Source organism: Echiichthys vipera (assembly GCF_963691815.1).
Source record: "Echiichthys vipera genome assembly, chromosome: X".
Taxonomy (NCBI): Eukaryota; Metazoa; Chordata; class Actinopteri; order Perciformes; family Trachinidae; genus Echiichthys; species Echiichthys vipera.
The window spans coordinates 18735597-18753120 of NC_139825.1; the positions used below are offsets into that span (position 1 = coordinate 18735597).

The 17524-nt window shown below is 42.0% G+C and overlaps 1 protein-coding gene across 1 annotated transcript in view; it reads left to right on the forward strand.

Annotated features, from left to right (window-relative positions):
* The window catches only part of necab3 (N-terminal EF-hand calcium binding protein 3), a 47565-nt gene that overhangs the window by 1958 nt on the left and 28083 nt on the right, over positions 1-17524 (forward strand). The window contains exon 2 of the mRNA XM_083938748.1: positions 4041-4065. Coding sequence (XP_083794874.1) covers positions 4041-4065 — 25 coding nt within the window. The remainder of the gene's footprint in view (positions 1-4040; positions 4066-17524) is intronic.

Here is a 17524-nt window from a genome sequence, read left to right on the forward strand (position 1 = left end):
GAGTAAAAGCACATTTTCCCTTTATTGGAGTGGAGAGAAGTAATGAAACAAACCACACTGTTTAGCAATACTGATATGACAGCTTTAATTGTTAGCCCCCACCGGCCATGCAGCACTTGTTGGATTGATTGCTTTTTCGAGAAACCACTACTGCTTTATGTTCAACTCGGTGGAGTGGGCGGATTCAAACGCCTGAACCCAGGCAATCACACTCCTGGGTTGAGAGACTGAGCATCTTGTTCAAAGGCCAGGGGCAATTAATGATGCTGTGGAATTTTTTTTTCATTCACATTGTTGCTGCTTTTCTAATTTCTTTGTTTTTTGTATTCCTCGGTTCTGCATTTCCGAGGCTTGCTCAGTCACCAGCACTCTCTGATTTTCACTCTCTTCTGCATCGCCGTCCTCCCTCGCCTAATGTTCATCTCTTCTTTGGTCTTGCTAGGCATTTGAGCTGGAGAAACAAAAAAGAAGCATGACATGTGAGGAAACACAAGGAAATATACATAGTGGATCTCTAAAATTTAAAAAGGAAAGTATGACACATGGAACGTACTCAATCAAATATTATCATGACCTCCAGCTTTCTCTTTCTCTAACACATCTAAAGCCCTGCAAAAAAACAGTGTGTCAGCAGAGCCTTAGAGAACCCACTGTCTTAACACCTGCCACCATGACATCAGAACAGCAGTACTCCGGGTAGCAGCTTTGACCTTTTCTGTGCTTGCTGTAAATAATATATTATCATCTCTGACACCTGAGAACCTAAAAAACGGCCAAAGAAGCAACAAGTCTCACCATACTGTAAATGTTCTCCATTGAATGGGGGGAGGTGCCTGCAGGTAGAATATGAATAGAAATAGTGAATAAGGAGAGTTGGTTGGTCAGAATGTTCTGCCATCTGGCTATTTAAAGCTGCATTTCAGCCCATAGCGTGTTATGAAGTGGTTTCAAATGACCTTGCTCTTGTTATTAGTCAGGACTAAAGTTGTGTAGAGGCAGACATTGACAGTCAGAGGGCAGAAGTGCAGACCTTGAGCTTGTTGACCTACAGAAAATTAAAGTGAGGGGCAGTTTCTTCTGTTATTAATAACCTGGAGGTCAAAGCTGACAAGCACTGTGAATCCTGACCACCCAGCGATGCAAACAACAAACAGTGAAATAGAATCGATAGAATTGAACAGATTGCAATTTTTCATTTTAATTGCATGGCTACTTCGCAAAATCTATGATGAAAATGTAATTTATTCATGTAGGAGTTGTATTTTGTGCCTCTGGTTGATAACTGTGCTGCTGATGGAAATTGATTCTTAAATAAATTATAGTGCCATCATATGTTGTAGGCTATTTTAACTGCAGACACTTGCAATGTTCATAGTCTTATGCTGGTTTAAGAATTACACATAACAATTTTTATTAAGATTAATAAGGCATCGTTCTAGCTTTAAATACAGTAGCTGCAACAAATATAGTTAACTGCTAATAAATACACATATTAGATATGTATTCATCTTAATAAAGCAACACAAAAAGCTTAATAAAGGTGACAATAGGTTAGTTAGTTAAACTCAAAAAATAAATAATATAATGCTATTCTAAACAATTATGAGACACTAATGATGCCTTTTTTTCTTAAGCAGTCTTTAAACTGTCTTGTGAGTGCTTAAAATGTTTTATAATCTAATGATAATGAGGGAATTAACACTAATATTAAAATAATGTTAATAACCATCTTATAAGAACTTATAAGGGCCTTATTACCATTAACCTACGCTCAAGACAAGGACCATTATATAAAGTGTTACCAAATTATGTTAAGTTTAAATTGTAATGAATAGGTCAAAACTAAAGGCAGTGCTTTAAAACCCTAGTATCACACTCTGTTTCCTTCATGATATAATTTGTTTTTGTAATTGAAAGCTCATCTTCTTAAAAGACATATCTGCACACAGTGGACATCATGTGGAAATCACGTTATTTTTATTCTTTTATATTCATAGTTTTGGCCATCCATAACCTTTTAGTCACCAGCTTTATTGTTAATACCTTAGGAGGGACTCCAGTTGAACATAATATCATATGTTTAATCGTAATATCATAGTGGAGCAGGTTTTCCCCATTCTAGTTCAATATAAACAATAAAGAAACAAAGGGGATCATTGAAACTGTCACCCAAATTGTCAATTGTAAATATCTATTTGATTTGAACTACTTCAGCTTTGATCCACTGTGCTTTAGTTACAGTGGTCATAGGCCTTTTGCTGACCATGTCAGCCAACAAATAGCTTTCCCAGTGTTGGTCAATCATCTGTACTGATGTCATCCTGCTGTTGATTTCATCTGATCTGTGCCAAACAAGTTTATTATTGTTCATTATACAATGAATGCTGTGTCGTAGAGTTGCTGTTGCGAGTGTTTAAACTTTGTGAAAAATGGGCTTTTCATCATACAACACATCGTAAATCTAATCTCCATGATAATTAATACAATAATCCCTGCCAACTCCAGAACAGTCATACAATCTGTGTAATAATGGTCACACTTTCAATTCCTCATCAGCAAAAACAAACAGATCCTTGAAAGCATGTTTTTGCTATGCTCAAAGGTCAACCAGTCCTGTATTCAATCTTGTCATTTTCCTCCTTCTTAAGTTTGTTTTCACAATATGCATAACTGCATGATGCACACAACTTCACTTTAGTATTAAGACAGTATATGTGACATATAAAAAGAATGTTGTTAAGCTCATAACACATGTTTTGCATTCATTGCAACTTAATCTTGTGCTAGTCTCTGAGGTGGTAGTTTTATGTTTAAGTATCCATTTATCCCTTATTCATTCAGAAACAATCTCCTTAGTTTCTATTATAACAAAAACATCTGACTTCAGTGTTGTACTATACAGTTCAACTGTTCAGTGAAGCTATTAAACAGCAAAAGACCAAATTACATATTGATATAATTACAAGTGTATAACCATTCATTAATCAGCTTCAATCGTACAGCAGCTATAGCTTAATAGCATTTTTTTAAAGCAGACATTGTGACTTGTCAAGCACAGAAGAAATTGAAAACACTAACAATGGCTGTTTAATTGAAGTGTACCAGTAAATTAGGCAGAAGCCATGAGAGCATAGCCCCAAACTCTAGCATTAAGGATATTGATTGCACCTGTGTTTTTTCCTGTATGACATGCTCAAATGTCTGCAGTGAAAATGGTCTGTTGAAACACACGTCAGTGTTTCAACATGCAGCTGCAGCCACTGGCCAGTGAATGCAGTTAGCTGCAACATGAGCCAATAGCAGCAGCAGGAGTAGAAAATGCTTGGAGTTAGTCAGCTGGCCTCATGTTACTGCCTGAATCTAAACTTCGGCCATTATCGATGACTCGGCTTAAGGCGATTGCTCTTCTGTTAATTATTTAGTTGGATCCCCATCCAAATCCTTGGCAACAACTTCTCTTCCAGTATAACCAGTATAATCAACAAATGTTTAGCCTCATACTATATACAGTAAATAAAACAATACAAATAATATCACCATTAGGCACAACTCAATAAGATTAAATCAAACCAAACATATGTGATATAAACAAAAAGAACAATTGATCATAAAGACATAAAATAATAATACATGTCAAATCATTTTTGCTCTTTTTCTGAGCAGTTTTCATGACAGGCACCTTCAAAATAATGAGCCTCTTTTCAACTTGATTGCCTTACACTTCTTCTTAAATTACTATTTCCTTCAGAAGTGCTAATTGTCAAGCCTATTTTACAACTGACACATACTACCAGTTGGCATTCAACCTAACATGACTCACACAAACAGAGTATAACAGCCATTGCAAATTCCCTTGTTTGTGTGTTTCTGTTCGGTGCTGCAGAACAAATGAACCTTCTACAGCAGATGTCAAACACTCTATTGTGTTTTTGACAAATTGCCATCACTCTAAATAACTCGTACTGGCTTATTGCAAGAACCCCTTTAGTGATGCTTGGCTAGAGGTAATAACTATCGCCTCCCCCTTCTCTTTTTCTCAGATTTTCCGTCGAGCAGACAAAAACGGTGAGTAATTCGTCACAATGCATGCTTGTTGCATCCTCACATTCTTCCACTTGTTATTATGCCTCTGACAATCTGGGTGGAGAAGGAAAGGATTTGCATGAATAACTCTTCAGGTTTCTCCACTCAATTAAAATGATGCAAATTTGCTAGATAAGAGCCACGACTGAAAGAACATGTAACACAAAATAAAGCACCTTTCTGTCAGTGTCAACACACATGACTGGGTACTGTTTACAAATTAATGAGTCATGGTAATGCAGGTTGAGCCAAGTTTGTTTTAGCTGTGAAACACTGATAATAAGGCTTTATCAGCGAGTGCAAACAGGGTAACTCCGCATACTCAGAAATGCATGCTAACACACACCCATGCTGGCAGGTATGTATTGAACCACTACTAATATTAAATACCTAAAAGCAGGTAAATGTCAGGAATGGCATTTACTGTTTGGATTGTGCAATTTTTATTTGTCATCCAAAACTTTGATTACACTGAAGTCACATCCACTTGCACATCGTGTGCGTTATCCCAAGAATGTCCAGCAATCATGTGATCAATGCAACCTGTTAGGTGACAAAAATACGTGATAAGTTTTAGGAAAATATTTGGGTTTATGTTAAAATAACTATGTTTGTCACGTAGTTTACATGACAAATGTTAGTTAAAATAAGTCAACATTGATTTTTGCTTTCAAAGGAAGAAAACAGTGGTCTCCTTTGTTTGTTTTACCCATCCATCTGCCCCATACGTAGCCGGTATATAAGTGCCATCTAAGATCTCTCAAAGTTGATATCAACCAATATTTTATTAGTCCTGTCCTGCACTGTGTGACATGCAATGACCCTGTTAAATGGTATTAAGGATACTTCAGGTTTGTAAGTTATAGTGATCAAATGATATCAAATGATATAATCATAGAATCTTCAAAGGGGATCAAAGAGTGTTTGTTGAAGTTATGATTTGTCTGAATACCCCATGGATCCTCTTATACTGCTATTATCATCAGTTATTGCAATTTAAAATTAATTCCGGGATAAGTGTTGTGGTTAAATTGCTTTTTTGTTGTACCCACTTTTTCTCAAGCTGTCTCATCAAGTTGTAATTGAGTGATTGCCTTGCCTTTTCAGATCCAAACAAGTCCCAGGAAATATGACTGAAGTGGTTCCACTTAGCAGTAGGTCATGCAGTACGTGCTATTGCATCCAAATGTCAAAAAGGGTATTTCTTAAAATGAAGAGCCACATCTGTTTGAGGGTTGTATGGTTGTATTGCATAATGGACTGTAAGTGTAAGGTAACTGTTGGAAGAAAATCCTTCTGTCCTGACTCTGTGGGATACCTGAAGTTTGTCATAGGCCCAATCACAATTGTTTGCTTACAATAATCTCAGGATACGAAACCGCTGCGTGCGGGCTTCGCAAGCGCTCTGTCCGATCATGCCACTGAAGGAAGCCGAACACCGGTCATCTGTTACTGTAAATGTACACACAGTGTCTTCCTAAATGTGGACATGGACACACATCCCTGACCAAAATGGTCTGCTGTTTTCGGTGTCCGCGGACATAACTGTAATTTGCGCATCACTAATACACATACGTTGAGTCAGCCTTTACTATTTACAGCAATGCTGCAGAAAAATGCATTTGCAGTGGTTCTGGAATTTAGTTTTAGTTTTCTAAACCAACAGGTACAACATCTGCAGCCATACAGAACGCCCAACTGGATATACTCATTCATCTAAAATGCATTTTTGATACTTTTAAATCTAATTCATAACAACACAGCCACTGACGTTTGGTTGTGGACCTCCTTTACCTATTGGGCCACAGACTACAGAAAATGACACCACACCAAACTAGAAATTAGTCTGACCAGCGGTGAGATGTTGCTGCTCATTTGGTTTATCAAAGACAAAAAGTAAAACAACCCTGTGCATAAAATAAGCTCAGCAGAAACGTCAGATAGTTCAGACCACTATAACTATATATATCTTAAAATGTTACGGCTGAAATGGATAACGGAAATAAACAAGTTTGTCCATTTCACATATCTCAGTAGTCAAATCTACTGCCAGTTGCCTACCTGGAAGGGATTTGTTGTACGCACAACACCATGGTGATTCAGTCTCTGTCATCTTGTCATATCGCCTTAACATTTCACCATAGAAAAAAAAATCAAACATATTTCATTGCTCTATGTGCAGAATCTGCCTGACATATCATAATGAAGGCATATGGCTTTAAACATGAGATTTTAAATACCCTCGCTGTCATCTTTGCCTCTGCTGGTTTGTTGCTAAGAAAGCCCTGCCCAAAAATGTATTAATTTCTGGTGAACAACAGCTGAAATAAGGAGCCAAAGCAAATCAGCAAAGAGTGAACAACGGACATTGTTGTGTTTACAGGGGTTGCATTCAACTACAATTACTTCTCAAAAGCTCTTAACTTTTTCTATGACGAATCTTGTACGTGAGGAATTGTTCTGTGGCTTCCAGCCAAATGTATAACTTGGATTTTTATTATAATGAGATCAGCTGAGATGACTCTCATCACTGAACCAGTCGTGGAGAAAGAATGGTGGGGAGAGGGAAGGAGTGTTAATATAAAAGGAAATATACTGTGCTACAGTCCCTGCTGTGTATCTTCCAGTAATAAACACCATTGGGATTAGACTAGTAACAGTATGTAATATCAACAAAATAAAAATTAGGTCCATAACAGTAGAATGTGATAATATTAAACCTGAGGTTTTTTGTTTTTTTTGAAGATGCCTGTAGTTGAAAATTATAGTGTACTGAGCAAATGGAAACTTGTGAAACAAGATCAGGGTAGTATGATGAAACAATCTCAGCTCAGCCTCCATGTACTGTATTTTTTCTAGAGCTTTAACAACATCAGTATATGGAATTTTTTCATGGCTCTTTGTCTTGTTGGCTTAAATTCACAAACTATATTTTATAAGAACTATTGGTTAAATTAATATTACTGAGGGGGTCCCTTGTAGTGATGAACTCACAGGTAATTCATATTTTCCCCTCAGCTCAGCAACAGAGCATTTTAGCATCTTTAAAGCTGTTTTGCTACCCAGCCCAACACTAAACAGAAGGCAGATAAAGAGTGACTACCTTGTTAACTTATTTGATTTAACTTATTTTACTTATTTATTAGCAGCTTAACTGCTGGATATATCCCTCAGAGGCGTATGGGTGCCAGACTAGAGCTACCGGAGAGTGAATATTGGACTTAGCTTTATCAGTTGAACGGAAATATGAATTAAAATGTTGCTCTGTGCCTGCAAGATGTGTAAGATTATTACTTGCAAACACATTCAGGAGAATAACTTGTGATAAAACGTCAGTGTTGTGTTAACAGGTTGTTTTACTGCACTCAAGTGGCCAAAAATCATTAAGTATTAGCATAAATCTTATTTCTTGATTTAAGGGTTGTATTACTGGCTTTTTCTAAAGCTTCTAACTGTATCACACAGTCTGTGAGAATCTAACAATAGATGTTGTAGTTTTATGCCGTAACACAAACCCCTCTTCCTTCCCCACCTACCTCCTTATGGTACCTGTTCCTGCTTTCCTTTATCAGCGCTACCATTGGCTGACCTTTCCCCACCCACACAATCACCCTGCATCATACTGCAACAGTATGGGACTGCAAAAACTAGATTGATGGTCACTCACAGTCAGCCTGACTTTGAATGACCATCGACTTGGTGTGTCAGAGGCTTAAGATATGAGCTGATTGTAAACTCTGTTTAAGTTCATGTTTCCTGGTGTTTTATAGTCCAAGCATGTGCTTTAAATTGTTCAAGAATGACTATTGCCCATGTGCATGAAATCTTGAGGATAAGCCATTTTGCGCAAAGCCAACTGTCACAACCTAATTGGCAAAACGGTCACAGATCAGCAACCATGTGTGTATGTTGTATAGCACCCGTTTTTTTGCCAATCAATATGATACTAAACCTCAAATTCAGTTGGGAAATATTTATCTTCCTTATCCAGACATTAATATTTCCCTTAAATATAGAACACACCTTTCCTGTGTGATAGCTGAAGAGACCATGCTCTCTTTTTCTCCTCAGTTTTAATGAACCTCACTTCTCGCCTGACATGCGTTCCAATGTGGAGGTAAAGAGCAGTGAGCTTCAGACCATTAGTGAGGTGCAGAATGGAGATGCAGTAGGAATATGCAATCTAAAAGTAGCATAGAGGCTTAAATAAGAATATGGAAGCCAAAAGGCAGCTTATATTGCCTTGCAGATACCCTGGTGGAACACATCCTCAGTATAAAGCATTGATACTAAATATAACAGAATCGAGAATGGTTGGGGTATACAGTAGTGCAAAGGAGTTTACCATGAAGAAACAACACCAACTCTCTTAGCAATGCTGCTGTTGCTTTTGAAGCTGTGATGCATTCATGGGAATTTATAAACCACTTATGAGAGGCTGCAATGGGACTAACCTTTGGAGAGATAAGAGCGTGGCCTACTTTTTGCCCTACTTCACAGGACTTCTTCATTTGCTCATTTATGTTCTTGTTTATGATCTGGTCTTGTGAACACTTTGTTTAGAATATTTAGATTTTTCTAAAGGAAAAATGCCACAAGCTGTCTGTCTTGCTGTGTTGCATAAATACCACATTTAGCAGCCTTACTTTTTCTGTGGAAACTCCTTGAAATCACTAGATGACTGTTCTGGGTGAGTATTTAAAAAATCTATTCATGCCTATTGCTTTTTATAGCTACCTTTATTTTGAGCTGTGTGTAGATTTTGGTTCCATTAAAAGAAGTATATTATACAGTTATGGTGCATTTTCTACTCAGGTGTGCTGCAAATGTTCTCTGCCAATTAACTGGTGGTTTATTGTTTTCAAATGAAACAGCTGCTAAGATAAATTGCTCCATTGATAAATAGTATGCTTTTGGTCCTCATAATTCCTATAATGTTTTTTGTTTTTTAATCTACAGCATTGCCAAAGTATGATGTTTGACTTTTGTGTTTTGTCTTGATCTTGACTAGACTTCTAGGTTTGGTTTGTATTCTGTTTTTTGTATCACAGTTTTGGTTTCAGTTTGGTTTGTTCTGCACTTTAGGGAGAAGAAAAATGTAACAATTTCAAATGTTCTCTCTTTATTTTATCGTTTGCAAGAACAACACTTTGTTCCATTCAGAGATTTGATTATATATGAAATTAACATATTCACATATTCATATTCTTTCAAAAGCAAAAGTTTTACCTGTGTCACCTTGTCTCCCCTCACCTCGACTAGCCTAGTTAAACCTGACTTGAAAGATGATGGTGCATCCTCAAATGATACATTTAGCCTCCACATGCCATCTCTACTAATCTCCACACTGTATTCTTGCCACTCACCTTCACTTAAGGGAAAGGCATCACTCACTACTACTAGACATCACTCACTCACTCATCTACAACCGCTTACCCGGGGTCGGGTCGCGGGGGCAGCAGCTCTAGCAGGGGATCCAAAACTTCCCTTTCCTGGGCCACATTAACCACCTCGAACTGGGGGATCCCAAGGCGTTCCCAGGCAATTGTGGAGATATAATATCTCCATCTAGTCTTGGGTCTTCCCCAAGGCCTCCTCCCAGAGGGATGTGCCTGGAACATCTCCCTAGGAAGGCGCCCAGGGAGCATCCTCACCAGATGCCTGAACCACCTCAACTGGCTTCTTTCAACGCAGAGGAGCAGGGACTTTACTCCGATTTCCTCATGGATGGCCGAACTTCTCACCCTATCTCTAAGGGAGACTCCAGCCACCCTCCAGAGAAAACCCAATTTGGCCGCTTGTACCCGCGACCTCGTTCTTTCATTCATGGCCCAGCTTTCATGACCATAGGTGAGGGTAAGAACGAAGATTGTCAGGTAGATCGAGAACTTTGGCTTCTGGCTCAGCTCTCTTTTTGTCACAACAGTGCAGTAGAGAGTCTACAATACCGCTGCTCCGGCCAAACTCAGGCTCCATCGTCCCCTCACTCGTGAACCCAAGATCCCGAGGTACTTGAACTCCTTTACTTAGGGTAAGGACTCATTGCCTTCCAGGAGTAAGCAATCCATCGATTTCCTGCTGAAAGCCATGGCCTCAGATTTAGAGGTGCTGATCCTCATCCCAGCCGTTTCACACTCGGCCAGGAACCGATCCAGTGAGTGCTGAAGGTCACTGACTGACGATGCCATCAGGACCACATCATCCGCGAAAAGCAGAGATGAGATCCTCAGCCCACCGAGCTGCAACCCCTCCCCACCACGACTACGCCTCGATATCCTGTTCGTGATTTTCATTTCATTGGTGACAAAGCGCCGCCCTGGCGGAGGTCAACCCCCACCGGGAACGAATCCGACTTACTGCCGAGGATCCAGACACAGCTCTCGCTTTGAGTGTACAGCGATTTGATGGCCCAAAGAAGTGACCCTCTCACCCCATACTGCCACAGCACCTCCTGAAATATCTCATGGGAGACTCAGTCATATGCCTTCTCCAGATCCACGAAGCACATGTAGACCGGATGGGCATACTCCCAGGCCCCTGCAGGATCATTGCGAGAGTGAAGAGCCGGTCCATTGTTCCATACGCATTGTTCCTCCTCAATCTGAGTTTCGACTATAGGAGAAACCTTCCTTTCCAGCACCTTGGAGTAAACTTTACCAGGGAGGCTGAGTAGTGTGTTAAATTAAACACAAAATATCGTGACACAACTTTGCAGGTTGTAATTCAATTTTTAAACTTTATCCAGGAGCTTTCGGTTCATGTCAGATAGCGCAATGTTGAAGACTCACATAAAAGCCCCTCCCAATGCTATTACACCCGCCTTGAGTAAACAGCAACAGCTGCGTTATGATAGATAAATACTCTGATGGCGCACTCACACTGTCCATCCGTATCGTGCCCAAACAGGTTTTACGGGTAAAGTCTAGTTTGTTTGACCAGTGTGAGTGCAACCGCTTGCCGGCCCGGCCCATTTGGTAGAGGTGGGCTTTTGTAAAGCAGGTTTGCATGGGCATGTGCACATGTACGAGCATGAGGCCGACAGCGGTCCTGATGTCTGTTTATATGTGTCTGTTCCCCGCGACAGACATTTAAAAAGGTGCAATTTCCCTAAAGCACAGGGCACGGTATGAATGGACAGTGTGAGTGCGCCCTGATACTCTGACTTTGTGATACCCCTGTAATTGGCACACCCTCTCCGGTCCCCCTTTTTTAACAAGAAAAGCACCACCCTGGTCCGCCACTCCCTTGGCACTGTCCCAGACTTCCACACAATGTTGAAAAGACGTGTCAACCAAGACAGCCCCTCCCAACCCAAACCTTTTAGCATTTCTGGATGAATGTCATCAATCCCTGGGGTTTTGCCACTGTGGACTTGTTTGACTACCTCAGTGACTTCCGCCAGATATATTGACGAGGATCCCCCATCAGCCCCGGGCTCTGCCTCTACAAAAGAAGGTGTGATAAGGAGATTAAGGAGTTCCTCAAAGTGCTCCTTCCACCGCCCGATTACCTCATCAGTTGAGGTCACTAGTGTCCCGTCCTGGCTGTAAACTGCTTGGACGGTTCCCCCTTTCCCTTCTCCTGAGATGCCAAATGGTTTTCCAAAAGCATCTGGGTGCCGCCTGAAAGTCCCTCTCCATACTACTAGACATGCTTAGAAGAAATGCTTATTATTAGTCTTTGAGCTTTTCTTTCACAAGCCTTTTAGCTTTTTTGATAGAAATATTCTATTTAAAAAACAGCATCAGGTAGCATGAGTCTATAAGTCTAATCTCAAGTCAACAACTGCTGATGCAGAGATATGATTTCATTTGCAGGCTATGGTAGCCTGCAAATGAAATTATATCTCTGTAAGTTATTCTCAACATAATTTGTTTTGTTCCCTAAAAATGTACCATGAATAGCTTCACATTAACTTCGAACATGACAGGAGCAATGATTCATAAGTTCTGTTTATAATATACATAATGTCTACTTAGAGAACCCATGTGTGTTTCTTATATGTCCCTGGGCCATGCATGAATGATTTATTGATTTAGAAGCATCAGCTGGGATTTGGTGGGAATCAAATACGGAAGTGCCAAAAACTGCAGTTCTCCGATTGTCCAGTTGGAGTAGCTTGAACAATAGAGCAGTTTCTCATTGACCCCCATGTTAAACAGGCCATTTTTCACAGCATAATTAACTTGATTACAAAAAACATTCTAGTCTGTATGTTTAGGTCATATCGCCATGACAACATGACAATAATAAGGGGTGGGGCCTCTTGAGTGACAGCCTCAGCCTCTGGCTAGGGTTGCCAACTCCTTGAAAAGAAAACAAGGGACACCTTATTGGCAGGGCCGGCTGCCTTCATTTTTCCTGGCGTAGTGAATCTTTTAAGCCCTTTTTCTATATGTGAAGCGATTTTTTTTTTGCTATTTGACTCAAACCTCAATTGAATTAGATGTATATTTGAGTGATATAAACACATAGAAAATAAGTAATTATCAGCATTTTTTTATACAAATTAACAAAAATGAACAGAATAAAATAAATATATTTCCTGCTTAACTTAAAACTGTATAAATTAATATGAAACAACACAAAGCAGAACATAGAACACAATTAATGCAACAAGAAAAGTGCAAACATAAAGTCTGAGTAAACTTAAAGGCCATGACCTGCAGTTGTAGTCATTCTATTTGTTTTTTCCATCTGTACTTCTTCTGAGCTCTTGCTGTAGCCACGAACTGTTTGTCTTTCAGTGCCACTGAGTAAAACTCTAAGCAAGACATTTCATAATTTAGAGTGACAATGAGCTCTCCTTAAGTTAATTGCTGGTCTGGCAAAAGCTGGACAAGGACCTCAGCCTTATCCTGGAGCATTCACTGCGCGGCCAGGTGGAAACCAATCTGAAACATATTGGAGACATCCTGTATGATGAATGCAGAGGCAGAGTCGGAGTAACTGCTGCAAAGCGGAGAGCCTGCCCAGTGCAGAAGGGGAGGAGGGAGAGGGAGATCGAGCAGTTGGTATAGAGACGGCGTCAACTCCAAAAACAGTGGAGGAAGGCAAGCAGAGAGGAGAAGGAGGGCCTGAAGCCACTGTGGGACGAGGTGAGAAAAGATCTTGCCGGCCTGTGGAGGGCAGAGCGCATCCGCAAGCGTAGAAGGCGGAAGGAGGAAGGAGGAAGAGAGGAGTAACTTCTTCAAAAATCCCTTCAAGCTTGCCAGACAGCTTCTAGAGGACAAGAGAAGCAGAAAGCTGGAGATTACCAAGTCTGAGCTGGAGAATTACATCAAGGAGCAGTACAGTGACCCAGTAAAGTCAACTCCGCTGGGATCCCCTGGTCATGTTCCTCGCCCAGCTCGCCCAGTCTCCCTCTTTGATGCTGCTCTCCCCAAACTCAGCGAGGTAGCAGAGGTGGTCCGGAAGGCAAGAGCAGCCTCAGCCCCAGGCCCTAATGGGATACCATACAAGCTCTACAAGTACTGCCCAGGGGTCCTGAGACACCTCTGGAATCTGCTGAGAGTGGCCTGGAAAAAACAAGTCATTCCTTCAGAGTGGCAAAGAGCTGTTACAGTTTTCATCCCAAAGGAGCAGAACTCCAGTACGAACAGCCAGTTTAGGAGTATCGCCCCCCTGAATGTCCAAGGGAAGATCTTCTTCTCCATCCTGGCCAAGAGGTTGAGCAGCTACCTCACAGGAAACGGGTACATCAACACCAGCTGCCAGAAGGCAGGTGTGCCAGGCTTCCCAGGATGTGTGGAACACTCTGCAGTCATATGGGAGCAGATCCAAAGGGCGAAAAGAGAGAGAGGTGACCTGCACGTTGTGTGGCTCGACCTTGCCAATGCATATGGGTCAGTCCCCCACCAACTCATCGAGTTCGCCTTCTTCCACGTCCCAGTCTGTATAAGAGCCCTGGTGGCCAAGTACTTTGGAGACCTCCAGATGTGCTGCACCCATCAGGACTTCACAACAGGCTGGCAACAGCTGGAAGTAGGCATTGCCATGGGATGCTCAATTTTGCCCATCTTGTTCATTGCAGCCTTCGAGATCATCCTCAAAGGGGCTAGGAAGATGGTCGAAGGAGTTAAACTGCCGTCAGGACAAAGGCTACCAGCAGTGCGAGGCTACATGTACGATATCACCACCATACTCCAGACAGCAGCATGCACATCAAGACTGCTGAAGAGGATCGACGAGTTTGTGGGCTGGGTGAAGATGAAGATCAAACCCCCCAAGTCACGCAGTCTGTCGATTAGGAAAGGAGTCAGAAACGACAACACCATCTTTGTCGCAGGCGTTTAGAATATCCCATTGCTGGCAGATCAACCTGTTCGTAGCCTGGGTCGCACCTACACAGCAGAGCTCTCTGACAGGCAGATGGGGGTGACTGTGAGGAAGCAGCTAGCAGATGGCCTGGCTAAGATCAATCAAAGCCAACTCCCCGGAAAGTACAAAGTTTGGTGTTACGAGTTCATACTGTATGAAAAGGGTGATGTGGCCACTGAACATGAGTGAAATCCCCTCCTCAGTGGTGAGCAAGATGGACAGACTGGCAAACTCTTTTATCAGGAAGTGGCTGGGACTACCAAGATGCCTCTCGGAGGTAGGCCTCTTTGGTAGGAACACGCTACAACTACCACTGCGATCCATCAGCGTGGGATACAAGCAAGAGAAGGCCCGGCTGGTGCTGGAGCTGAGGGAATCCACTGACCAGCTGGTGAGAGCAGCGGGCACCCACATAAGAACGGGAAGAAAGTGGAAAGCCCAAGAAGAGGTCGACATGGCAATCGGCAGGCTGAAGCACCGCGAGGTGGTCGGCAGAGTCCAGGAGGATAGAGCAAGCCTTGGGAGGGGCGATACTCCCTTGCTCTGGTCAAAGGCTTCCAAAGAAGACCGAAAAGCCATGGTGGTGGCGGAAGTGGCAAGAACTGAGCAGGAACGCCTTAACATCAAAGCGGTGTCCCAGGGCCAGCAAGGACGTTGGACATCATGGGAAGGTCTCACAGATAGGTCCATGTCATAGTCCGACCTGTGGAAGATCCCCCAAGCTAGGCTCAGCTTCCTGATTAGAGCAACATATGACACCTGGCCTTGTCCCCGAAACCTCCACCAATGGTTTGGTGCCAAAGAGACCTGTCCTCTTTGCAACACCGTCAACGCAAGCCTCCAGCACATCCTGTCGGGCTGCATGACAGCGCTGTCCCAAGGCCGCTACAGGTGGCAACAAAACCAAGTACTGAAGAAGCTGGCAGAGGTGTCAGAGTCATGCAGAAAGGAGGCATGACATCCCATCCAGTTTGCGAGGGCTGGAGAGAGTGTCAGACCCTCCTGCCAGAGACATACAGCAAAGCTCCTCTCACCGGGAAGTGAGTGGACCATGAGGGTCGACTTGGGACAGCAGCTCCTGTTCCCCAGGGAGATTGTGGAAACATCCCTGTGGCCAGACCTCATCATGTGGTCAGAGGCTTGCAAGACAGTCCTCCTGGTGGAACTCACTGTAACATGGGAGGGAGGTATGGAGGCTGCTTATGAGCAGAAGCGAGCCAAGTACTCTGATCTGGCGGCAGAGTGCAGGGAGGCGGGCTGGAGAGCTGTTATCTTCCCTGTGGAAGTGGGGTGTAGGGGCTTCGTAGGTTCCTCAACTGCTCGCCTAATCCACGACATGGGATGCACAGGAGCGAAGGAGAGATCCCTGCCATCGCTCCGCCACGACGAGACGTACTGGGGTTAAGTTAGCGAAACGTTGATGAGTGGTGGTACCCAGCTTATGACCCGTTTAGGCCCACAGAGGTGTTCAGTGAGGTGTCATGGTACACCTGTTCAAAAGGCACTGGAGGAGGTGTGTCAGGCACCAATGCCCAGCAGGAAAAACCAACACCTATCTTGATTTTATTATTAATTAGTGTTATTCATCTATGTTTAGTTTGATGTATTATTTATCTACTTAATGTAATCATCTAGCAATTGTACTTTCTCATTACACAGAAAATAATATTGTTATATATTTATCCATACAATTCAGACATTCATTGTACTTTCCCATATTAACCTTAACCAGAGTGTTAAAATCATTATTTACATACCATATCTGCCCCATGGTCTGCCTGGTGGACGATAAATTGGTCTAGGGTTCCCCTAGTTTTGGTGTCCCTTATGTTTCTTGTGTGCCGACTGCCCACCTCTGGAAGCCTGTCACTTTAGGTCAGTTAGTCCACCATGGGCTATGGGAAAAGTCACAGCGCAGTACGCTTTATAGATGTTATTTTGTACTTTTTCCACCCATGTTTTTCATTCTAACCATTCCTCTCTGTATTTTTGCATTATTTTCTGTTTTTTTCTCGGAAGAGTAGTTCCATTGCTGCTAGAAGATGTGCCGCCCAAGACCTGTAAAGTACTGTCGGCGTCACTGCCCTCCATGCTGCTTTGTTGTCTTCCGGTATCTTCTTCGTAAGCAACAGTACCTCGACCAATGAGATGAGCGGGATTCTGGATCGTCATACTCGTGTGTGAGTGTGCTGTCAGCTCATGGGTCACGGTAAATTTTCTTATAAGGCGCCATTTATTCATTCATTCTATTGACAGTTTACATACTATTTTTGATTCTCACGGTAATACGGGACAAAGTGCTTCCCTTTTCAGCTCAATAAAGGACGCGTACTTTTGTTTCTGAATACGGGACTATTACGTTTTTCAAGGGACGGTTGGCAACCCTAGTTTATTTAGTAACTGAATGCTGTGGCTGCTCTGATACTGTAGGACCGGAAGAGGATGAATAAATGTAGTGATGCATTTGAGACAAACTCATGTTTCAAACAGTATATCACATTATTAAGGGTCACCTCCAGACTGGATAATCTGATCAGGCGGACTGGCTCTGTGGTTGGCATGAAACTGGACTCACTGGTGACTGTGGGAGAGAGGAAGAGACTGGACAAACTGCTGGACATTATGGAAAATGGCAGCCACCCCCTGCACACCATCATCAGCAACCAGAGGAGCCTGTTCACTGGAAGGCTGCTCCTGCCCAAGTGTAGGACCAACAGGCTCAAGAACTCCTTTGTCCCTCAGGCCATCATCCTCTACAACTCCTCACTCGGGGGGAGGAGGAAATAAAGAGGACAGAAAGGAAGGAGTGGGAGCCATTCACTGTGCAATTAATAATCTACTCATACATACCTGGACACTTATCTTCTTTTCTTTGTGCAATAACTTTATCCACCACTTAAGTACAATATTTTAATCTTACTGCTCATTTCTGTCATATACATTTCCTGTACATTTAACTTATCTGATTTCATTTTTGGTGAATTTTATTTGACCTGTATTCTTACATCTACCTCATATATATTTAACTAAGAGTTTATTGTTTACTGTTTATTGTTGTTTTTTTAATACTTTATTTATTTATTTAGCTAAGAGTTTATTGGTCATTGTATACTGTATTTTT